This window comes from Pongo pygmaeus, chromosome 6 (assembly GCF_028885625.2).
Source record: "Pongo pygmaeus isolate AG05252 chromosome 6, NHGRI_mPonPyg2-v2.0_pri, whole genome shotgun sequence".
Taxonomy (NCBI): domain Eukaryota; kingdom Metazoa; phylum Chordata; class Mammalia; order Primates; family Hominidae; genus Pongo; species Pongo pygmaeus.
The window spans coordinates 72075410-72100951 of NC_072379.2; the positions used below are offsets into that span (position 1 = coordinate 72075410).

The 25542-nt window shown below is 34.2% G+C and overlaps 1 protein-coding gene across 14 annotated transcripts in view; it reads left to right on the forward strand.

Annotated features, from left to right (window-relative positions):
• The window catches only part of DGKB (diacylglycerol kinase beta), a 738724-nt gene that overhangs the window by 188823 nt on the left and 524359 nt on the right, over positions 1-25542 (forward strand). For all 14 annotated transcript variants that reach the window (XM_054495969.1, XM_054495971.1, XM_054495977.1 and 11 more), the window contains 4 exons: positions 1057-1200; positions 12580-12629; positions 16132-16206; positions 19476-19595. In XM_054495969.1, the coding sequence (XP_054351944.1) occupies positions 1057-1200; positions 12580-12629; positions 16132-16206; positions 19476-19595 (389 nt within the window). The remainder of the gene's footprint in view (positions 1-1056; positions 1201-12579; positions 12630-16131; positions 16207-19475; positions 19596-25542) is intronic.

The window sequence follows — 25542 nt, forward strand, 5'->3', positions numbered from 1 at the left end:
ATGCCTGGGAATCTTGAGATGGCTTGACGAGGTGACGGGTGTTCATGGAAAGTTACAAATTGAAAAACTAGAGTGAGAGATACGCAGTCAGGTAGATCTGTGCTAAGAACAGGGTTCTAGAACTGTATTTGGTTCAAATTATTCCTTACAGTATGTCCTGGTTGATTAGGAATCTAGTAGCCACTCAACCCATTAGTTATTTCTCCCAAATACCTCTAAAAATACGATATATCGCTCAAGGGATAATTACGGTTTATCTTCAGGCCTTGTCAGATACACACAATCTGACTTCAGTGGCTTCTGGGTAAGATAGAACTAACAAGTTATTGTGAACATATTTCAGTTAGATTATCACCAGACAGGTAATAAGCAACCTATATCCTTGTCATAGAACAGACACAGATAATGGGTTTCAGAAATAAAGTGAGAACCATTTAAAAACCAAACCACTCGTATGTTTTTACTTCTCCAATATCCATCATGTTTATCCAGAGTTTTGCTTATGTTCTCTTTATTCTTACTCATGGGCAAATCCCTTGATGGTAAAAAAGGATGTCTTCTTCATGGTATTGGCAAATATTTGAAACAAATATATGACTTTATGAATGGATGATTACTTATTATCAATAGAGAAATTATATTGTGAAAGACTGACATTTTTTTCTTTAGTATTTTGTGAAAAAGTCCATTTTAAATATCTTCCCAAATGATTTATAGCTGTCACTACCTAAGGCACAGAAAAGTAGAATAAGGAAGTGGGTCTTCAAGCATTCAAATGTGTACCAACTCACCTAGGGTGATATTATTCTGACCCAAATACCATCCAGTGGGTGACAGGGCAGTGCTATGTCTGTGGATCCCAAAGAACTCTCCTTCATCTACAACAGTTGTAGGCTATGTCTAGCTGCTGTACTGATATTACAGAGAATTTGGTTATTCTATGCCTAAAAAATATAAATTTCTATGTAGCCTGTGTGTTCTCTATTTTCTTAATTTGTTTTCTGTTTGAGATCACTGTAAATAATTAACAAAATATAAAGACAATTTTTTTTCCAGGTCTGAGAATGAATAAAGGTGCCATCACCCCTCCCCGGACTACTTCTCCTGCAAACACGTGTTCCCCAGAAGTAATCCACCTGAAGGACATTGTCTGTTACCTGTCTCTGCTTGAAAGAGGAAGACCTGAGGATAAGCTTGAGTGTATGTGTTTCTTCATTCTGTTTACTTATCATGGTTGGGGGCAGGAGAAAGGACTAGATATTGATTAACTTAAAATTGCATTAGTATAGTTGTATAATTTTTGTTGAGTAAAGTGATCCTGCTTAATAGTAAAAATTTCCTCCTGCTGAGAATCAGACAAAAGATATTAAGATCTATTAATTTCAGGTTCTTATTTATCAAGTTCCATTTATTACTGATTATTTCTTGATTATGTTTGTCATATGACTTTAAAAAGCTGTTCCTCATTTCTCTGGAGTTAACAAGATGCTATTAGAAAATAGCCTTTGAGTTGTTTTCATAAAGCATTTATTTCTGGCGTGTGAAAAAACCTTCCCATTAGTGAGTAAGAAAATTGCCTATAAATAGGCAACCTGCACCTTTTCTCCAGTGGAAATCTCCCTTGCAATCTTCCGCACTAACACTCTTGTTGGCAGAGACACATTATTTCTCAAATGCTAAACCTGAAAGTGTCATTTATAGTATTTGATTCTGGATATTATAAATCATTAAACAATAGCTTTGTTTCTTTTAGGGTATGGCCGATAGAGAATTTCTGTTCAGTTGAAAGTAAATAATTACTGTCTTTAATAAAACATAGTGACTGAGCTCTCTCTGGTGGCTAACTATACTCATTGCAATATAAGAAAATATTTTTCAAGCATTTACTCTAAACCTGATCGTTTGATCATCTATTCTATCTCTGAGGCTCTTTCTAAATATAGTCCTGGCAGCTTACTCAATAATCTGATACATTTGATTATATAGGATGTGGTAAATTTAATGAAAAATGCTTGCTACTAGAATGATAGTGAAGATAATAAATCTAAACTTTAATACTTCTAAAGCAAATATAAATAATCATGATGTCTCAGAATTATCATTGGGAGGCATTTTTAGTTAAATTTAATAGTAACTTTTTGATAATATTTCTCCTTCCAATAAAGGATTTACTGTAATGTGATTATTTAAGAGTCACACCTGCTTAGGTTATGAATAAACCATATGAATATCATCTTTAAATATATATTTATTATTCATAAATGTTGAATATTTGCATTTCAAGATTTATTTTGTATTCCTAAGAACTTACAGAAATCTGTCTCATTCCAAAGCAAATATTAATGTTCAGTGAATTTCTATTGAAGTGACAGCCAGAGAGAAAGTTTGCTCAGGTGTTATCAGGAGCACATTTGGGATGATTATAAACATATAAAGACAAACATTTTTTCCACATCTGAAGATGAATAAAGGCACCATCCATCCTCCCCAAGATGGTATTTGGTCTTGCTGTTTAAACATATAAAGACAAACATTTTTTCCACATCTGAAGATGAATAAAGGCACCATCCATCCTCCCCAAGATGGTATTTGGTCTTGCTGTTTAACTATTTCTAGGTCAGCTGGATGTATATTGCCTTTAAGGTGGAATTCTTAAGAAGAATGCTTTTGAGTTTTCAGTGTGCATCCTTGAACCCACATAGATTTTGTCTACAGTTGCAGATAGAATGTTAACTCACCACATTATTCAAAAAGACATGATGAATCTCATCCAACTGACCTGCCATATACTTTTCTTTAGTGTTCTCAACTCTCTTCTCTCTGTTTTTTTCTTTGAGTTTCCCAGCTTTTTTTCAAGCTTACACTAGACGCATTGCCTTTTCCTTTTGTTTTAAACCATTTCTTCAGACTCTTCTCATAAGCAGTCTTGTTATGGCCCAGAATTATCACTACCATTTTCACCAAACTCTTCAAAATACATGATGCTGTAGGTCTCTTTTCTCCTATCCTCTAATTTGGTGATTCTTACCCTGGCTATACATCAGAATCATCCAAAGTTTGGTTTTCTTTCTTTTTCTTTTTTAATGCCAATGCCTGGCCCTTTCCTGTGTCAATTAACTAACAATCAATCTTCCTCATCCACTTTCTTAACAATTTACCACATACGTTTACCCTTCTAAAATTGCATATGTAAAAGTTACTAACATGTATTCTTTTACGGTTACAGATTTTTAAAAACAAATTCTCAGTAAGACTTCAAAAAATTGTATTGGTTGTTAGTTTAATAAATACTCCAAGAGGATGACAATTTATTAAATACAATATAGACCAGAAGAATGAAAATAAGAAAAAGCAATTATAATTAACACAGAAACAGATGTGAACAGGCACCTAAAATTAACTTTTGCAGGTCAATGTTGAATTTGGCTCTTACTTCCGGGTAGCTAAGCAGAAAGAAATTTGATTTAGGTTAGAGGTTCTCAAACTTTATCACACATCAGAATCACCTGCAGGACTGGTATATCTGATTCAGCTGGCCTGGGGTGGGATCTGAAAATGTGCATTTCTAACAAGTTTCCAGGCGATGCGGATGCTATTGTTCCAGGGATCACATTTTGAGAAGCACTGGCTTATGCAATTCCTTCTGTCCAGTGAAAAGACATATACACAAGGAATTCACCTGAAATAAGTTGTTTTTCTTGGGGTTGATGAATAGTGGCAGTATTTGTTAGGTATTTTACCTGGGTTATTAGATAAACGAATTACACTGTTGTCAATGTTTATGTGAGTAATACTTTGTTTCCCCAAATATTTTTAAAATCTATTCAGTGCCTCCCACCACTTTCCATTGCCTGTCTTTTCTGCCAGGTATTTACACAATGTTTATTATAAAGCTTATTCAATTAAAAAATAACAAACAAAAGTTCCCAGATGTTTTACTGATTACAGGAAGTCCTCACTTAACATCCTCAATAGGATTTTGGAAGCTGTGACTTGAAGTTGAACAATGTATATAACAAAACCATTTTTTTGCTCATCAGTGTTATAACAAAATGTCATGAAAGGAAAGGGTGTTATTCGAGAACCCTCTGTACATTGTTTTGCTTGAAGTCACAGTTTCCCAGTATCTAGCAATCATATTGAGGACTTACCGTATAAGCCATGTCTTCAACTTTATTTCCTTTATGCAATCCTAATTCTTCTCTCTGAGGACCTTCCCGTCCCGAGGTTCTATCAGGTAGAAGGTGTTTGTTACCCGTGGATGGGTGCTTTTGCATGCATGCATACGTGCATGTGTGCTTGTGTGTGTTGGGGCTGTGGGGAATTCCATTTTTATCTCTCCTTGTTGGTACCAATTACCAACAGCCCCTGTGAATGAACAAGGACATGGTCTCAGGGCTGATTTGCCCTTCTAACTTCAAGTGCTCCATAGTACTTTAGGGAAAGTCATCAACCTCTCTTTTATCCTCAAATCCTGTGGCTTTGCCTCCATTTTATTTCAGCCCTTCACTTCTGTTACTACATTCCAAGCCTTGTAACTGCTGAGAACTGCTGTTTCGGCAGTTTATTTTTATTTTATTTTATTTTAGCTTTATTCTAAAACTAAACTGTCAATTTTACTTTGATCTCAGCCTATGTTCACTTAACTTCTCACTCTCCTACTTTTAATTTAATTATTGCATAGTACAGTAATTAAGAACCTTGACTCTTGATTTATAATGATTGAATGCAAACCCTAGGTTGAGAATTAACTGTCTCAGTGATGTGAGTACATTTTTAAAACTTCCTCAGGACTCAGTTTTCTCAACTGTAAAATTGGGATCATTAAATAGTCTCTATCCCATAGGATAACTGTGAGGATTAGATTAAAGTAATATTTGTTCACATACATTCCTTCACGTTTATTACTTCCCATAAATGCATGTTAGGTGAAATAAAAGTAAATTAAAACTGTTTTACCCTTGCCCACTTTACTCCCTCTTGAATTTGCCTGCTGACTTTTGGTTGCCCGTCCTTTCAAATTTAAACTGATCTCATAATCCATGATGTCAATTAGTTTTTCACACTTAATTTCAGACATTCAACTTCTTTGCTCCTATACTATACTGAGTGGCAGAGACTTAGTGAAATAAAAATATAATTCTTTGGGTTATAGCTCTACTCAAAACCTCAGATGCCCTTCAGTGCTCAGTGTTTCTCTTGTCTAGTTTTCTAGTTAAAAGTTAATCCAGATAATGTTTTTTTTTCCAAACACCTACCTATTTAATCATCATCTTACTCCTTAAGTGTATGTTCTTGCAACTTCCTTTCATTTTACTTAAAACCTTATCAACTAATATACTTATTTTTTTTCTGTTTCTGTTCTGATTCAGAGTGAAAAATCCCCTTTGATAGTACCTGATTTCATAATGCGTAAAATTGAAGCCCTTAACTTGGTGTGCATACACTGATCTGACTCCACAGTTTGACCCCAACCTACTCTGCCAGGCTTGCTTTGGCTATGACCTGCACACATATGCACAAACCATGTCCTAGTCACATGGGTCAACTTTTCTATCATCAGAAAAATCCAGAACTTTTCCACTTTCATCCCTTTGATTACAATGTGCAGTTGCTGGGTTTCAATCCCCTGCCTCCCCACAGTGTATATTTGATCGAGTCTAGTCCACATTTGAGGCTTACCCTGCATCGTGAATCTTCTTACCATCTCCTAACTGGATTTATTTTGCTCTCTTTTGTACCCTTGCACCTACATCTGTGTGTGTGTGTGTGTTTCAACAGGTAGATGCTCAATAAATGATAGTTAAATGGAAGTGTATTAAAGTCAATGGGTAAAAATAAAGTCAATGAGTGCTTGAAAATATAAAAATAACATCAACTATTTAAGATATAGAATAATACTAACTTTATATTTTTGACTTTAAAATACATGATACTCACATTTGAACTTGTGCTTATCAAGTTAATGATTTAACAAGAATTTTTTATATTATCTTACATTTCCTTAAAATGTATCACTAAAGAGAAAATCAATAGGGAAATATTCAGAAAGTAGATAACTGACATACGGAGACTGAACAGTAACCTACATGTTAAAAGTTACTTCCCTGTGCAGTATTAACCTTAGAAACAATGAGATTTAATAATGAAGAGGCCTTAAAGATCACCTAGTTTGTCAATGAAAAAAAAAAAAAAAACCAAGAGAGGGTGGTTATTAATTACACCACCAGTTTATCTAGCTATGACTAAAATCCATAATTTCTGAGCTACTTTATAGGGCTCTTTTTATTTTGAAAAGCTGTCTTTTGCTGTTTTTATTGTTGTTTCTCTTATGAATAAAAGGCGAAAGTATCTCTCCATTATACTGGATGTCAAACACACCTAAGCAGCTGATTTTTTTTCACCTCTGCTTTTAAAGTTTATTAAATCAGTATCAAAATATACAAGAGTGGAAAAAAGTGAATTAAAGAAATTCCAGCTTAAATGCCTTTTATAAATATATTTTACATTGTTTACATTAATAACATACCATATCATATAATGCTCATATCAACAACATATAATGGCAAGTGCAAAACACCAGAGTATATATAGTAGGATATATTCATTATGAAAACAGATAGAAACTTGCAAATCTTTTGGAAGGAAAATAGTTTGGATATAAAAAATTATCTTGCATAATATGCCTTTGCTCTGATCTTTTAACTAAATACATGTGTGGGCATAATTGTTTCTATATAAAGTGAAATTACATGAGCATAAAAATAGGAAAAAATGTGGGTTAAACTAGTTTATAACATTGAAGCAGGTACCCATATTTGGAAGCTGTCGTGTTGTCAGAATAATTTTAACATTGGGCTTTTTAAATTTTTGCAGCCAAACAGCTATATATTTATTTTGTTTTTAAAAATATGATCCTTTTGTTCAGTGATTCCCTTGACCTTTGGGCCTGACTTTACTTTTAAATGCTAAGAAATAGTCTTACTATATAATTTGAAAATTCAATATTAATAATGTCAATATTATTTTTAAATATAGTTTTAAAAGAGAAAGGTTTTATAGGCTCACCAGGCCAAACAACTTTTATTTTCCATGGAGTTAATAATTGCCTTTTTTCTAACTTAATTATTTTTCTTTCTATTTATTTATTTATTTATTTTGAGACACAGTCTCACTCTGTTTCCCAGGATGGAGTGCAGTGGCACAATCTTGGCTCCCTGCAACCTCTGCCTCCTGGGTTCAAGTGATTCTCCTGCCTCAGCCTCCCTAGTAGCTGGGATTACAGGCACGTGCCACCATGCCTGGCTAATTTTTGTATTTTAGTAGAGATGGGGTTTCACCACGTTGGTCAGGCTGGTCTTGAACTCCTGACCTCAAATATCCGCCCGCCTCATTTTCTCTATTTCTATAACTAATCAATTCCCAAATTCTCCACCATAAATTTATGTTCATAAACTTGCGTTCTTCATTTGTTCTTGAATATTTTAATTGATAATCACTTTCACCCTTTGTTTTAGTTGTTCTCTTTCTAGAACCAATATTATTTGGATGCTGAACATCCAAGACAGAATTCTGAATTACTACTTTTTCTTGCTTTTTCTATTTTCCATCTTCTTTTCTTTCTTCTTATGTTTTTTCACTCCATATCTGGGACATCTTTTATACCTGGTGATGAGATTTTTCCCACTTTTTCCTTACATTTAACTTCACAGAGAATCCATTTTATTCTCAGCGTGATCCTTATGTGTTCCTATTTGTATTTCATGGATTGAAACTTTCCTTTTAGTTATAAGGTTTCCCCTCCTCCCTGCTTTGTTGGTTTCTTTCAAACTACTTGTGTTGAAAGAACTTTTTTGATGGTAGTAGTTGTATAGGTGAGTATCCATACCGATAGTATTGACTTACTGGGGATAAGGAAAAGGACTTATTCTTTCAATATTCGGTATATTCGCTTTCACATAATTACCTTTTTTTGGTATTGTATCCTTACACTCAGAATCCCTGAGTACCTTTAGCCCAGAATTCCTTTCATTTCACTTTTGCAGAACTCAAAGATCTAGTCTTCTGTTGGGGAATAGAGCTTACATACTTCCCAGAGATCATCCTGTGAAGATTATCTGTTAATTTTCCAACTCACCACCCTTTCTAAGCACATATATGCTTCTTCTCCTCTACCAGCTTACATTTATATTTCTAAGATCTCTAAGTCAATATACATGTGTACATATTTTCTCCAGCTCCTGAAAATTGTGTTAGTGTTTTCTCCTCTCATATTTTATTTCTGCTTATTGTTTTATGCCTATTTCATCTCTTACAGTCAGTATAGTGGTACTTCAATAGAAAACCAAGATAAATATGTGTGTTCAATACTTCACGTTTTGCATTACCTAGCTACAATTTTAAATTAGAAAAGTAGACTTATCACTGAAAATTAAGTCCTAGAACTTCTCTTTCTTCTTCTGGATGAAAGAAAAGTTTTATCCTTGACCTTGACTTGGTAATATTTAGAGTATACGGTACTTGGTACTCAATATATGTATGATATTTTTATTATTGTTATTATATTAACTAGAGCTTAAAACTCTCCAAACTTTCTTCCTTGATGAATTAGACAGAATTTATAGAGAGCAGTAACTCTTGTTAATGTGTTTAGGAATAAATTATTTAAAATATTAGATTCTTCAGGCACTAGTGAAGTAGGGATTTTCAGGCCAACCTTCCAACTGGAATCAACTGGAAAATTTAGAATGAATGTATATTTTAAAAACCTGTTCAAAATTTTCAGGGAAGTATCAAAGCAACTTGGATTTTTAGGGCAAATTTTGGGGAGAAGGAAGCATGGCTTTTTCCATTTAATTGAAGAAATTAAAGTACAAGTCACTCATATATTTTTCCAGATAACAAGCAGAAAGGAAACAAGATATTAGCAATCAAGTACAGTTATATATGTAAAGTAGCTAAAATAACATGTCCAGGTTCAATTTGGGATTATTACAGGCATTTAAATTTGACTTAACTTTAGAAAATGAAACAATGTATTTTGCCACATTAGGAGAATAATGAAGAAAATCATAAAAGTATTTTATCACATTCCATATGCATTCTATTCATGATTAAAAACAAAACAACTGTAATAGCAAAAATTCTTAGCTAACTAAAAGTAGTATAGAACTCCATTCATCTAATAATGTGTATATATAAGAAACTCCCATCAAACTTTATATTTAAGAGTGAAATATTGAAGTTTCTCTCATTGATATTGGGAACAAGACAAGAATGGCCACTACTGTAAGTATAGTTCAACTTTGTGTTGGAGATCATTGCTCATGGCAATAAGGCAAGAAAAATCCATGGTTTATGAGAATGGGAAGGAAGAAATTGAGATTCATTGTTTATTATAGACTACCCAGTAATCTATAGATAGATCAAGTACTTGAATTAATAAGCATGTTTAGCAAGATCTATGCCTACAAGATAGAAATAAAAATCACTTGTATTTCTGTATGACATCAACTAATAATAAGTAAATAAAATTTAAGAAATTTTACCATTTATCAAATCAAAATTATTAAATACCTGGGAATAAACCTTTAAAAACTATTTGAAAGGTCTCTATACAGAACAATATGAAACATTATTGAGAGAAATTAAAGCTCTAAATAAAGAAGAATATAACATGGTTGTACATTTCAAGACTCCGCATTTTAAAGATTCTCCCCCTAACAGAGCTATAGGTTCAGTACAATCTCATTAGAAATCCAGCAGTGTTATTTTGGTTTGTTTTTTGTTTTGTTTTGTAATAGGAGAATAAAAGATTGGCAAACATTTTCTTTTTTTTATTTTATTTTATTTTTATTTTTATTTTTTTTGAGATGGAGTCTCACTCTGTTGCCCAGGCTGGAGTGCAGCAGTGCAATCTCGGCTCACTGCAACCTCCGCGTCCCGGGTTCACGCCATTCTCCTGCCTCAGCCTCCCGAATAGATGGGACTACAGGCACCCGCCACCACACCCGGCTAATTTTTTGTTGTTGTTGTATTTTTAGTAGAGATGGGGTTTCACCACGTTAGCCAGGATGGCCTCGATCTCCTGACCTGTGATCCACCCACCTCGGCCTCCCAAAGTGCTGGGATTACAGGTGTGAGCCACCATGCCCGGCCGGCAAACATTTTCTAAATGTTATATTAAATTCAATTCAAAAGAAGGGCTGTAGAAGTCAAGATAATGGGTGTCTTTGGCGAGAGAAGAAAAAATAATGATGGGGGAGGATGAAAGGGGTTCTGAATTGTTAGTAAGAATTCTATTTTTTGATTTAGAGGTAATAGTTACATTGGTGTGTACACTTTAATAAGGTATTAAATAATACATTTATCTGTAAGTGTAATATTACAATAGTAAGTTCATTTTTAAAACCAATGTTAAGTACACACTATCCTTGGGAAAGACATAGAAACGGGTTTATTTTAACTGGTTGTTTTTAATAAAGCATGTTATTATTTTTAAGTGATATTTAGGAACACACAGAATCACTGGGAGAGGTAGAGAACAAATTCTAGAGGCTGCCTCTTCAGGAACGATGACCAAATGAAGTATTAAATTGGGCTGGGATGGTTGCCTCGAAACACCCCTGACTCATCCAGAAGCCTGGATATTCTCTCTGAAACCACTGCCACCTCCCACCACCAGAAGGGATTCTGTGCAAGCTTCTTTTGCTTAGGTCACTAGCATCTGATTGATAACCTGGGACTGTGCTTCTGTGTGGTGGAGCCTGGGCCATGCGCACAGTCTAGCTTCAAGTCAGGCTAGTAAAGAAAAGGTATCTAGAGTTTTCATTTTCTAATGGTCTTCATAAAGTGTGATTTTCAGAAAATAGGAAGAAGTTTCAGACACTGTCAGTAATGAATGCCCAATATCTATATATCCTACCCATGTGTGTTTCTTTGAGTTCATGTTCCCAGTAAGGTCAACAAATCAGAACAGGGTTTGCACAAATTTGAGCGACGTGAAATGGTCATTTTGCAGTCATTTACTCCAGTAAGGGTTAACAGAGTTATAAATGTCCCTCAATCTAAAATATATTTAGACTTTTCTGGATATTTGCCTTATTCCTGGTAGTTAATCCTTTCTCTGAGTAGTCAGTCAATTCTCGCCACTTACAAAGATATTTTTTCACTCTTTGCTGCTGCACTACAACCTCTTGAAATGCTTAGTATCCACAATGCAGTCAGTTGCTGTTTCCTTCTGCATTTTATTTCATTTATTGACTGTATGAGAAGGAATCATTACCATGATTTACAAATACAGATATTTAAGTCTTTTAGCCAGTTTAGTATTATCACCCTTATGTCAATAGACAGACATTTTTTTTCTTACACTTTAACATCTTTAACATTTGTTTGCATCTTACAATAAATAGAATATTATAGTTATATGGCTTTTTTCTTTTTAGCAATATATAGACTATGCATCTTATTAATAATCATATGTTAGAATTGGTGAAATGCAGTAACCATTAAATACAAAAATAATCACCTACAAATAGACCATCAGGGTCATCATATAATTATGCTGCTTAGTAATCAACATCTTTATTAATATTATAGACTTCAGACATCAAGATCATTCAGGAAATTATACAAAACAAAGACAAACCCGTACTTCCATTCTTCTATTTTTACAGCTGTGTCTGTCTTCTCTATTTATCTCAAAATGGCACCTGTGGCCTCTTCCACAGCATCCTGGGGATGTGTGAATTATACAAGGGAATCCTCAGGCCCATCAGGGACCTCTGTCATCTGCTGTCCTGAACCTCCTAACAGAGAGCCAATGTTCTCCTTTCCCTTACTTGATTAGTTCAAAGATCAGTTACCCTCTGAAGCTCCACCTCAGATTTAAACAAATAAACCATGAAAGCCATGATCATAATGCAGTTTTTCTGTGCTGGTTTCCTCCATCAGAAAGAATCCGTTGTTTTGCACTCTGCCTTCCTCGCCCATACTGCTTGGGGATCAATCCTAACAATGGCATCTATTTGTATCATGATCTATGGCTTTCATTCACTTTTGTGTCTATCACCTCCCTTGACTTTCACAGTAAATATGTGTTATGGTAGACTGATTATTCTCACTTTACAGATAAAGAAAACAGTTTTTGACCAAGCTCTTGTAATTGTGAATGATGGATTTCAAATTATAGTTGATTTCTAAATTTCACCTTTGTTGTTTTTCCTTATGCACTCTGCTCTTTAATACCCAGGCTTTGAATATTTCAACTTCTTCTCTTTTATTTTTGAGTTGACATTTAATGATCTTGTAATAAAGAGTTTAAACAAATAATAGTACATTTTAATGTCTTCTAGAAACAAACAAAATTTGATAGACTTTGTGCTATCCAGTATTTCTATTAACTAATTAATTCATTTTCAATTTAGTTTGAGAAATAATCCCACAAATTAATTGTTTGGAGCAGGGGAGGAATTTAGTATTTGTTTTCAACGCAAACTAAATTTTAATGAATATACTTTAAACTAACGTTGATCTTATTTGCCTGTAATCTTGTTTTCAACACCTCTTTCATTCTAGTTATGTTTCGCCTTTATGACACGGATGGGAATGGCTTCCTGGACAGCTCGGTAATTTTTTTCTTCAAAGTTTCTGTGAAAATTTCAAAGAGTTTCTTCTGAAAAATGCAATGAATAAATTTGTAGTTATTACCACAGAAGGCACACTTAATGTAATTTACATCCACTCATATGGCATTTTTATCTTTTGACTTTTTGAAAGAGAGTGATCTGAGGAAACTGTTGGGATTACAATTATTCTACTGAATAGTTTTGCTACCACGACATGACTTTTTTCATTTTATTTTTCCTGCACTGAAGGTAGGTAAAAAAAGGAAGGCACCAGCCTTGTCTGAATAAAACATAAGATTAAGTTGAAACCGTTGATCTAGAATGAGGGAAGAACTATCTGTAACATTTGGCATTAAGGAAACTTGAGACTGTAAGTAGAATATTAAGGATTTATAAAGTCAATTTAATTATCTCATTATTTTCCCAGTTTTACATGGTATCTTTAGTCCTATATGCTGCTGAAATAGGTAAATATATTTACAGATTGCTTTCACAAACTTTGCTTTTTAAATATCTCATCCAATTTAATATTCAATTTACATTCTATAGTTATAGTCATAAAAAATAAGAAAATACCATCTTTATATGATTAACTGAAAGGAATAATTAAACGTTTATTTGTAATATGTGGAAATCATTGCTAGCTTTCAGAGAAATAGAAAGTAGTTTTTAGTCTTAGTGCACAGATCAGTACCATGCATGAAAGTCCATCTCAGGTTCCATCCAATAATCTATCTTATGTTTGGTAACATATTTTGCATATTATATTATTTCTTGTTCTATCAAGGAAATATAAGAATATTAATAGAATAAGTGTCATATTATGGAAATTTTGAAGTGTACCATTTTTAATATATTTAATATTATTAGAAACAAATGTTTTGATATATTTAATAATGACTGAAATAGACATGATCTCTGAAAATGGGTGAGTTTTTCTCATCATCTGATAGACCACCCTATGGCAGCTAAAATAGATTTTAAAGGCAAAGCAATGAGGTTGGAAGCCTATTTATGTAACTTTGAGTAGGATAATGGTATATTAGCTTCTCCAGAGAGAGATTAAAATATATAACTCCTACTCTAGGAAATGACCATCACTCTGAATTGATACTGTGATTGTGGGATTTATTATGTGTAAGTCTCAGTAATTTTTCAAATGCTGGCCGGGCACGGTGGCTCATGCCTGTAATCCCAGCATTTTGGGATGCCAAGGCGGGCAGGCGATCACCTGAGGTCAGGAGTTTGAGACCAGCCTGGCCAACATGATGAAACCCCGTCTCTACTAAAAACACAAAAATTATCCAGGCGTGGTAGTGGGCACACCTGTAATCCCAGCTACTCGGGGGGCTGAGGCAGGAGAATCGCTTGAACCCGGGAGGTGGAGGTTGCAGTGAGCCGAGATTATGCCAGTGCACTCCAGCCTGGGTGAGAGAGCAAGACTCCATCTCAAAAAAAAAAAATTTTTTTTTTCAAATGCTATTATTTTTAAGTGCCTAGTGGCCTTCAGTTTCCCATTAGAAATACCAAGCTACATAATAAATTTGCTCATTTTATGGTGCTATTTCACGACTAGAAATTTTAATTTCTTCTAGATACTTTAATATGCTTAGTATAGCACTTGTGATTACACTAATGCAAATTATATTTTAATGGAGAGTTGTTTTATTTAATGTTTCTTTTTTAATTAAATTAAAATGATGATTCTTTACTAGGCTTTAGCCATGGGTTGGCAGTTGATTTGAAAATTCAGTCAAATAGTCCTTTTTTTTTTTTGTCTTTGCCTATTTTTTGTTAGCCTATACAGTAGACTACTAGCAATATTTAGAACTATAGTCCCAATATTAAACAATGAGTTGGGGATAAATATATTTAGTTTTGGTTAAACTAGTCTCTATTTTTTTGTAATTGAAGGCCTGGATTTCATTTCTAGGGTTTTCTCCACAATACCTACTGCTCCAATATTTTTCCTTCACTGTCAGGTTTAAATTGTACCTTCTGACATCATGTGTCTTGGTACCTTTAAGGTGTGGCAGTTCACCTACTGGGGGCAAAACAGAAAGAAAATGATAATTTGAAAAATGTCCACTATTTCTAATAATAATAGTTAAGATTTTTTGGTCATTTGGAATATGGCAAACAACAAAATAAATGCATTTTTTATAATAACATGTTTAATCTTTGCAGCAATTCTATGAAAGAGGTAACGTTAGAGTAGCTATTTTACCGATGAGAAAACTGAGTCTTAGGTGGGGTGGCTTACCTAATATCACATGTCTACGTAACAGTCCACCAAAAATAGTTTCTATTCTTAAATCCGGGAACTTTAACACTTACAAATCATTAAAGGCACATGTAAGCAAAGATGGAGTAGGTGAGAGATTAGTAATGCATGCGTGCACACACATTCACACTTTTAACCTGTAATTCAAAGGGATTTATGTCTTAAAATTTGTTAATCTGTAATAAATATGTTTATATTTGTATTACTTCTGGGGCAGCCTGTCTTAAGTAACGTATTCATAATTATCCTTTTTTTTTTTTGTGGAGACAGGGATTATAGCTTTCATTAGTTCCTCAGAGGGAACCACGGCTCCCCGAAACAGAATCTGTTTTATCATATTTCTTCTCCATTCCATGAACATCGACTACATATATTAGATTAGAGATTTGAGTAGAATAATCTTTAACTATTGTACTTTCAAGCCTTATTCTATTATACTTCTTACATTTTAAATCATACTGTAAAACACCACTTTTCAAATTATGTCATGTTTTCATGTAAAATTACAAGCATTTCACAAAGGCATGTTTAATCTTTTCTGTAGGTACAGAAAAATTAAAACATTAGATAAATAGGTAGGAAAATGTTTTAATTAATTTAGCCAGGTCATATGTATTAACTTGCAATTCTTCTAAGAGTTGATAATTGAGCAGAATAATATGGAAATTCAAACTAAAATTTCATCCTTTCACAAAATAAATGCTACATCTACTTGTCCTGCAAACCTTGATCCTGAACACTCTTCTTTCAAGAGCAAATTATTCAATACATGACTAAAACAGTCAATATACATTCTCAGTGTATCAGGATAAAAATAGACTTCTCACTTGTCCTCAAATGATTTTTCCACCCTTTCACATCTGTTTTCAAGCCAAAGGTTCAGGGAATTCAGTGTCTTAAAAATCACATGTGACAATATGTATTTGGTCCTGCTTTCTTCAGACACTCTCTTTTAGTAGAAGAAAATGTATTTTTTGTTAAGTTGTGCCCTCTCCTGGTGAACATTTCTAGACAATGTACAAGGTAAATTTATATTTAGGATTCTCTTTTCTTTATATAGTTAATTAGACCTTTAAAAAGGATTATATATATATATATTCCCATGGAAATCATTTAACTTTTTTAGCTACACATTGAACAAAACAATTTTTGCAAGTGAAAGATTTAAAACTCACTAAGATCTTGTATTCATATTTTTTATCTCTCTTTCTCTTCCAGGAGCTGGAAAATATCATCGGTCAGATGATGCATGTTGCAGAATACCTTGAGTGGGATGTCACTGAACTTAATCCAGTAGGTATATGAATGATTTCACTATTGGCTAAATTCTGGAAGGTCTTTCTTTCTTTCTTTCTTTCTTTTTCTTTCTTTCTTCCTTCCTTCATTCTTTCCTTTTCTTTCTTTCTTCCTTCCTTCATTCTTTCGTTTTCTTTTCTTTCTTTTTCTTTTTTTTTCCTTGTCTGGGACCCTGATATATTCCTGTCATTTCATTTTGTCTTTTGATAACTAAGTTACTATTTCTAATCAGAAGTCAAAGTGGATTCTGAATAAGATAACAAGGTATATGTGGAGTTCTGAAGCTGTTAACAGTAACTTTTGCTTTCTTCCTCGTGGAAGTTATTTTGAATGGTGGTCTTACACACATGTGGATAAGCAGAAGGTCCTGATAGACACTGCCAAGGCCATGCCATGCCATAAAAGAAGATGGTAGTTTTCCATGCACAGTACATTGTGTTACCTTGTATATATGTTATATATTGCTTTCAACTCTCTGAGGTAGATACACTATTATTTTTTCATTTTGCAGAGGAGTAAATTGAGACCCAAATACGTTAAAATTACTTGCCCAAAGCTCTTCAGCTAGTCAGGAATTTTTAATTAAATTGTTTAGAGAAAGAGTATCTAAAAATGCTTATAAGAACATAGAATTCTTATTTTGAATAAATATCAAAATTTCAACATTATTCAAATACATATTAAAATATACTTGACTTGAAACCATAACTTTGGCCACAAAAAATATTTTGGGGAAAGTTGATAAGAGATATTGAGTTTATATTATTTTTAAAACCTTTAGCAAAGTGTATATGAATAAAGTAAATGCAAATAAATTTTATTTAAATGATTTTACATTTTATGCAAATTCAAGAAGCGTATATTTAACTTCTGTTCACATCTATGCAGTAAACAATGGCATGAGTATATGCTGCAAGAACTCTGATAGCATTTTCCTGTCTTACTGGGATTAGGATTTTTCCAGTTTTAAATCAACTATTGGGAAATGCATATGCTGTGCTTATATAGTGAGTGGCAGATGTCATTAACAGGTTGCCATTTGTATGTGGAATAATAAAATAGATGGTAACATGTATTTAATTTATTGTTTGACTCACCTTAATATTTTCGCTGAAAGCCAGGAATTTCTGATTATTTCTATTGCCCTTTTAATCGACAACAGCTTTCTCCTCTCCTACTCACCTTTCTACCTGTGCAGATTAGTCATCTGTCAATCAAGCCAGCTTGTTACTAGATGGAGAGTGGGAGGGGGATTTGTTTTTCCATTCAGGTTTCTAAACAGCGGACACTACCACTTCTCAACAAAAGCATTTTTGGTGTGTGTGTGGGGGGGTGGAGGTGTTTGTAGATTCGAGAAAAAGGAGATCAGGATGCTAGGAGGAAGGGGAAAGCTGGTGGCTGAGTAGTCTTTCTATAACAAATACCTAGTGTATTTGTCAGATTATTGACTGGAGAATACAAGTAATAAACTATAGCATTATTTGACATGTGTGTTACTGATAAGTCTGCTACTATTCCAGGGAGCTGAAATGGTACAAAGTTGTACATTATGTCTGCTGTCATGGGAACTGCCTCGTCATCTTGCCTAAGGCTTCAGTAGTTCTCATTGTAAACAAATGTACACATCAGCAGGCTTCTCATAGGTTTGCATATATAAATAAAAAGAAATGGGCCGGGCTTGGTGGCTCAAGCCTGTAATCCGAGCACTTTGGGAGGCCGAGGCAGGTGGATCATGACGTCAGGAGATTGAGACCATCCTGGCTAACACGGTGAAACCCTGTCTCTACTAAAAATACACACACGCAAAAATTAGCCGGGCGTGTTGGCGGACGCCTGTAGTCCCCGCTACTCGGGAGGCTGAGGCAGGAGAATGGCGTGAACCCGGGAGGCGGAGCTTGCTGTGAGCCGAGATTGCGCCACTGCACTCCAGCCTGAGCGACAGAGTGAGACTCCGTCTCAAAAAAAAAGAAAGAGAGAGAGAGAAATGAACATTTGAGGTTGATTATAGTAGTAGGGAAGACTGGAGTGTCCCTAGAAGTTTTTATCAAATTAACTCAGGCTCTACACTCAGTTCAATCTTATTTTTTTATGAGGCCCATGGGATTTGAGACACGGTCAGAGGATGGCTTTAACATGAGATTTATTAGGTACAAAAAGGAAAGCATCACTCATCCGAAACAAATGTCATTGTTTTATTTCTCTTATGATTGATACATTTCTACTAATTCATCAGCAAGCTCTTGAGAGGCAGGGGGAGAAAAATAATCTAATTTTCAAATACAATACTTCCTGAGTGAAGACACCAAGCACAAGAGTGTCTAGGCAGACAATACTTCTACCAACAAATCAAATATTTCATGCATTGCGTCTTTTCCAATCTCTGTTCCAATGCTCTCTGCATTTCTCTTTTTTTCCAAATTGATTAACATTTTTGTATTATATAAAGGCAGTAAGTTCCTTTCTTCATTAGAATTCTTACCATGTTTGCCATCTTGATGCCATTAGATGGGAAGTACTTTGCTTTCCCAGCAACCAAGGGTAATATGTTTGGAACTGATATATAATTTCCATTAATAATAACACAAACAACACTATATGACACTGACTCTATATGCCAGGGGCTCATCTGCTTATAATACATTAGCTTATTTAATCCTCACAATAGCCCTTCTAGGTAAGTACTGATATTGCCACCATACCACAGAGAGGTAAATGTATTGCAAACAAACACTGCGGAGAACATTTTAAGACATTACGTGCAAGTCATCTTTAGAAACGAAGTTTAATTAAACTTGATTTGATCCTTTAACTTCTTGACTCTATTAAATTCTGATAGGCAATTAAAAGCAACTAAATTCCCTCGCCCCTTACTACTTAGCAAAGAATTATATGAGCTCTTTGCCATGAAGTTAATTTGTTCAGACATTTTCTGGCATATATATGAATCTAAAAAATAATCTGGAGAAAGTAATTAAAGACCACTTTCACACTTATTAAAGATTCTTCTTGTTTTAGCTGTGCTGTTCATTGGAAAAATATTGAAAACTTAAGCACTTATTTCTAAAAAGTGATCAGTGTAAGCGGCCAGGTTTAGAAATGCTAACAAAGTCACCAGTTCATCAGTAATAGAATTAATGTTGTACTGAGTTAGCAAGACAGTTATCCCAACTCTCCACTTAGCTGTTAGTCACAATTTCATATGTTGTAGCCTATGAAATTTATTTTATTGATTGACCACAAATTTTCCCTTGTCTCCTCTACTACAGATCCTCCATGAAATGATGGAAGAAATTGACTATGATCATGATGGAACCGTGTCTCTGGAGGAATGGATTCAAGGAGGAATGACAACGATTCCACTTCTTGTGCTCCTGGGCTTAGAAAATGTAAGCATTTCCACAGAGGAGGGTGGCCTGGTGGTGAGTCAGTGGGGCTCTCTATTACACATTTTGATTACAGATTGATCTGATCATTTTCTACCATTAAGCATGCAGTGAGTGCCTGGAACTTTTAATAAGTATGCCACGGTGCAATTTGACAGTAACTCCTTGTGTAGTAATACTTGCCACACACATGTTGATTCAATTTAGGTATTACTTTAGGATTAAAAATATATTCTCTCTCTTTTGTTTTCCTCTATTTAAAGTGCAATCTAGTTTTTTTTAAGTTACTGACCTCCTCATATTATCTAAAGCAAGAGACTCTCCAATATTATTGTATTTTGCAGTTCTTGTGGTGCTTCATTATTTCAATGTTCCTCCTACCTATAAAGGTAATCTATTTTATTGAAAACTGATACTTGGAGGAGGCAGTTAAATATCTCCAGTGGTTTAAAGATTAGCAGTTGCAAAAAGTCATTGTGGTTTCTGCCATTACCTTTAATGACAGAAACCGCAATGACTTTTGCACCAACCTATATAAACGTAAGTTTTTCTTGTATCAGCAGCAGCCAGGTTCTCATTCTATGCCTGTCAAAAGTCTTCTTGGAGTAGTTCCTCTAGTTGCAATTAAGTACCATTGTGAAGGAATGAAATAATGTAATATAATAATGGCTTTGAAAGCAAATCTTGCTGACCCAGACTTGAAGCAGATTTCAGTTATTTTTATTCTAAAAATCTGATGAAATCTATAGTGGATGCCAGATTTTTTAATTCAGCATTAATAGTTATGCAATAATTAGATATACTGTGTATAGAATAACATGTCTACTTAATTTCAAAGAACATTAGGGGTGGAAAGAACAATGAAATTGTAATATTTAGAGTTTTAAGGTGTAAGACCATAGTATTCACCACTTTGCTGCCAAACCCAAAACTTTTCATACTTCTTATTACCAGCTGAAATATTTTTACAGATTCAAGACTATATCATAGTTATTCAAGGCACCAAATTTTTAAAAGTCATTTCTCAAGATACCTTACTGTCTGTGTTTGTGAAACATATGAGTGTATATAAAAATATGTTGGCACATATGGGTTTAGGAATATATAAATAGACTTCAGGAATATAAAAATGAGCTGAGGGTTAAGGAATATGTGTAAGTTTAGAAATAAATAATGGGCTTCAAGAGATTACTATTTGTTTTCTTTTTTACCTGGGTCTTCAAATTTCTTCTGAACTCAGTTGAAGCTTACCTTTCATGAGGCCCATGGGATCTGAGACATGGTCAGAGGATGGAAAACAATAAAATACTAATAAGTGACATATGGAAAATTACCCTTAAACTAATTTATTTAAACAAAATAAAATATATATATATATAATTGTTAATAGGTATATAGTTCTACACTTAAAAATTTTGTGAAACAGTATTTCCTTGTACCTGAAGTTCTTATACTACACATAACTGAGTATTTTTTAATAATACCATGATATTTGTCTCTATATTATCAATATTTATTTAACTGTTCATGTACCTTCTGACAAAAAGCATTATGTAAATCAGACTACTGGGAGAAAACAAAAGAAAAATTGAAAAATGTTGACATTTTAAGGTTTAATGTATACTTTATCCTGAAAAATTATTGTCAGATAACTTTAGTCAGGAAATTCCAATAATAATGGTTCCCTAGAAGGACATTTTATGTTTGTAAAGCTAAAATTTGTATATTCTAAGCATTTATGGAAATTCTAGGATGAGAGAGGGAGGGAAGATGCAGGAATAAACAAGTAAATCATCTGGTAGTCGAGGGTGGGATAGAAAAGTGCAGAAAGGGACAGTCAGTTGCCCGTATTTTAAATGTCACAAGAGATTTTTTGAAATGATGACGTTTTTCTTTGGAAACTACTGCTGATACATCATTTATTATTTAATTTATAAATGTAGATATTTGTGAAGTTATAAAAATTATCACAGGTAATAGAGTCCACAAATCTATATGATTTAACTCAAAGTATTTTAAACCAATATAATACCTCATTAGTTTCTAGTGTAGTATTGTTTCAATTGTAAGGCAATTCTATGCATTTAATGTGCACTCTATTAATCATACATAATTTACTTTCTAATAGTATTTGTAAACTTATTTTTTATGTTTTTAGTAAAAAGGGAGTGTCTGGAGTTAAATAAGGTAAATCTAAGGTTTTATGATAGCAATCAGACCTGTGTTCCAGAGTTGTGTTCCCAGTGATGGCCGCTAGATGGCAGAGGCACATTATTTAATCTTAAGAGACCGCCTTAAATCTGAGATTAGATTCTGCCCCCCGACCCCATCTCTGTAAAGAACAACTTTAAAAGAAGAAATTTCCCTTTTCTTTCATTTTTGTGAAAAAATAAGCCACCTACATTTTAAGCTGTCTTTTAATAAAATGTATGAGCCATGTAATCATGTGTAATGATCACAAAATACAGCACCTATTTGTTAGAAAGAGCTGTTGAATTCTAAGGCATGGTAATTGTTTTAAGAAGCAGGAATGACACCAAGACAACTGAGTGATGAGAACCTTTTTTAGTAATTGAGATTTCTTTCCTTTCTGTAGGCAGTTAATGTGTTACATTATTACCTGTAAAGAATTTGATCCATGAATCTATCCCCTCACCTTTGCTTATTTAATTGAAAATCTAGATACTGCAGATTGAAGTTGGCCATTTATTGTGAAGCTTGTCTTGTTAGGTTGTCCTGTATATTATTGTCTATTGTCAATTATGAGCTCGGGGAGTAGGTTCTAATTGATAGTGCACGTAAAATACCACAGTGTATTTGAAGTGACTGTGGTGTCCTAGCCAAATTACACAGAAAAGGAAGTAGTCCTGGGAGAGTAATTTTCACTTCTAATGTAAGGCACAACAGTTACGATTTCGATGCAATTTATTTTTCTCTACCAACAACAGTTTAAAAACTAGTCTATTTTAAAGAATATCTGCTTTGGTACCAAACTCAGAAATGGAGTTGATGGGGACCAGATTCTATACCAAATATTAGAGAGTAAGAGCCATTTCTTTTCTCTTAGAAGAGACTCTACAAACTTTACAAAATACAAGATGAATGGGTCAGAAATGGTGTAGAGTGTTAGTGTCTCTTACATTTGAAGGAAAATTGAGAATTTGGATGGCTTTGTGATTCTGATTACCACAATAAAAATTTATACCTGAGACTTATTCATTCTTCCTTCAGAATTCAACTCATTGGAGAATTGTTTTTTTAAAAAATCCAATGTAATTAAAACACTTTTTGTGTTGAATAACTTTATATAGAGGTAAACTCTGTTCCTGTGATTGGAAACTGTCTGCAGAGGGAGAGATATTAAGTAATTTTGGCTATGGGGCCATAAGGTCTCTGCCACAACTGCTTAACTCTGCTGTTCCAGCACAAATGCAATCACAGAAATTATGTAAATGAACCAGAAAAGCTATGTTTTAATAAAACTGCATGTGCAAAAACAGATTGCTGGCCAGGTTTGACTCAGTGCCATAGTTTGCCAACCGCTGATCTATTCTATCACCAATTTCTCAGATTAAAAAAACAGAAAAAGTTTTAATTTATTTTAATTCATTTGGAAGAAAGGAATCTAATACCTTTTACTTGGCACGATCAGACAACCACAGCAAGACATGAGGACTAATAGACGGAAAGCATAGGAGCAGTGAATGTCATCAAATTGATCAAATAACAGACCTTAGCTCTGTTATTAACTAACTAGGTCATTTTTATGCCAGGCAGTTGCTCTCTCTGGAAAAATGAGAAGTTAGTCAAGAAGATAAGTTAGTGTTTCCTAATACTCTTTCAATTAGAACATTCCTTTTCCTGCATGAACAAGATAATTAATAATGCTTCAATTTCTGAAATCTCTCGTTTTGGATCGTCGTTTAATTTTTTCAACGAAAATTCCTGAATTTATATTATAGGGAAAAGAGAAATGTACATTTAAGCAGTAGACTAGCTTGAAATAGCAATACCTTAACTTGTTATTGTGGATTGTTGTACCCACATCTAGCCTGCATGGTTTCTGGATGGTTTGTATTTTGGTCTCACAATATGTGTGCAAAAAATCCTGGTCTTCAATTCTTATAGGTCATTTAAACTTTGCCTTTGATTGAGATTGTTTAGGACACATTTTTTGTTTGACTCTCAGTAAAGTAATATGCAATGTGTTCTCTGATGAAATTCCTGAGTGATGGAGAATAGAAGACAATGTATTCTTGGTAGATTAAATTATATTTTGGGAGCTGATGTTCAGCACATCAATTTTTAAAAGTTTTTTATTTGGTTTAAGAGTTTTTGTTCTGCTGTCTATACTTTGCTCAATGTAGAAAGCAGTTACAAAACTAGATGAATGCAAAAATTCTTGAGATTCCAGATTGTGTCATTTAAGAAACATGACTACGTGGTGTAACCTGCTGTTGATTTTGCATTTGAGCCTCAGGAATGGCAGGTGACCTTACAATGTGTGGTCTGGAGATGAACAGTTGATGACAGCTCCACTCAGAATTTTAAAACTTTTCCCTGCATTCTCTTTGCCCAGGCCTAATAGAGCGCATCTTTTTGTCTAAAAGAGAAGTTTCTGCTGGGCGCGGTGGCTCACGCCTGTAATCCCAGCGCTTTGGGAGGCCGAGGCGGGCGGATCATGAGGTCAGGAGATCGAGACCATCCTGGCTAACACGGTGAAACCCCGTCTCTACTAAAAATACAAAAAATTAGCCGGGCGCGGTGGCGGGAGCGGAGGCGGAGGCAGGAGAATGGCGCGAACCCGGGAGGCGGAGCTTGCAGTGAGCCGAGATCGCGCCACTGCACTCCAGCCCTCAAAAAAAAAAAAAAAAAAAGAAGTTTCTTTCACAATGTCATAATTTTTTTTTGGAGACCTTGGACAAAAAGTAAGGTAATTTAATGTTCTTTGTTATTTAATGAGTTGGAAGTAATTATTTGTAACATTAGCTCCTCTCTCTCTATATATAAGTTCAGTCAGTTGAAACATAACTAGGTGTGGGGAGAGAAGCATGTGGGTTAGGACATCAGTGAAATTTCTCCTTGAGGTCTTCTGAAAAAAATTATTTATAGTAGCCCTAGTTCACTTGAACATTTTATGTGATCTTGGAAGTATTTATGGAAAAACTAAAACTTTAGAATCACTAGGATAATGAAATAGGTTTTAAAAGTTCTGAAGAGCATTATTTCCTTTGAAACATCCCTTAGCCTTCTAGGCAACTAAGAGTTGGGGAAAAATGTAAAGTTCCTTCTCAGCATGGAGTAGCCTAGGATTCATTAAGCATTTCTGTGTCATAAACACAGACCTGAACAGCTTCATTACAATACACAGTGTTATGTGTGGTGATGAAAAAAGAGCACATTTTAATGAAATAAAGTGAAATTTTAGGTATCTTTCTCAATTCTTTTGGCTGAAAAAATGGGATGTTACACAACACAACCCAATGAGGGTAATAATATTTGCTGTTTATATAACACCAGTCTTCTGAGAAACCAAATTAACTTCACAGGTATTGTATAATGAAACCTCACACCACGGCCTGGAAAAGGGAAGTGGGTACTTTCCTTTCATTAGAGAGGAAAATAGGAAGAAAGGTGAAAAGGCTTATCCACATTTTCATAGTAGGCTAGGAATCAAGCCTTTCTGGATGCCCTGCTTATTTCTGTTTTATAAAAAATAAATTCCCTTTTTTGACAATAAATATATATTTGCAATGGAAGTACTAATAGGAATGTGCTCTACTGGCTGATGGAATATAAGGGACAGATTCTTTCCCTCCCCCATTAAGTTTACAATCTAAGTAAGATAAACAAGACAAGACATGAAAATAGAGAGTTGGAGTATAATTTGCACTGCTGAGAAGTAATTGCCTCCTGGTTTCAATCTCTTCTCTTAAAGAAGTCCCATACA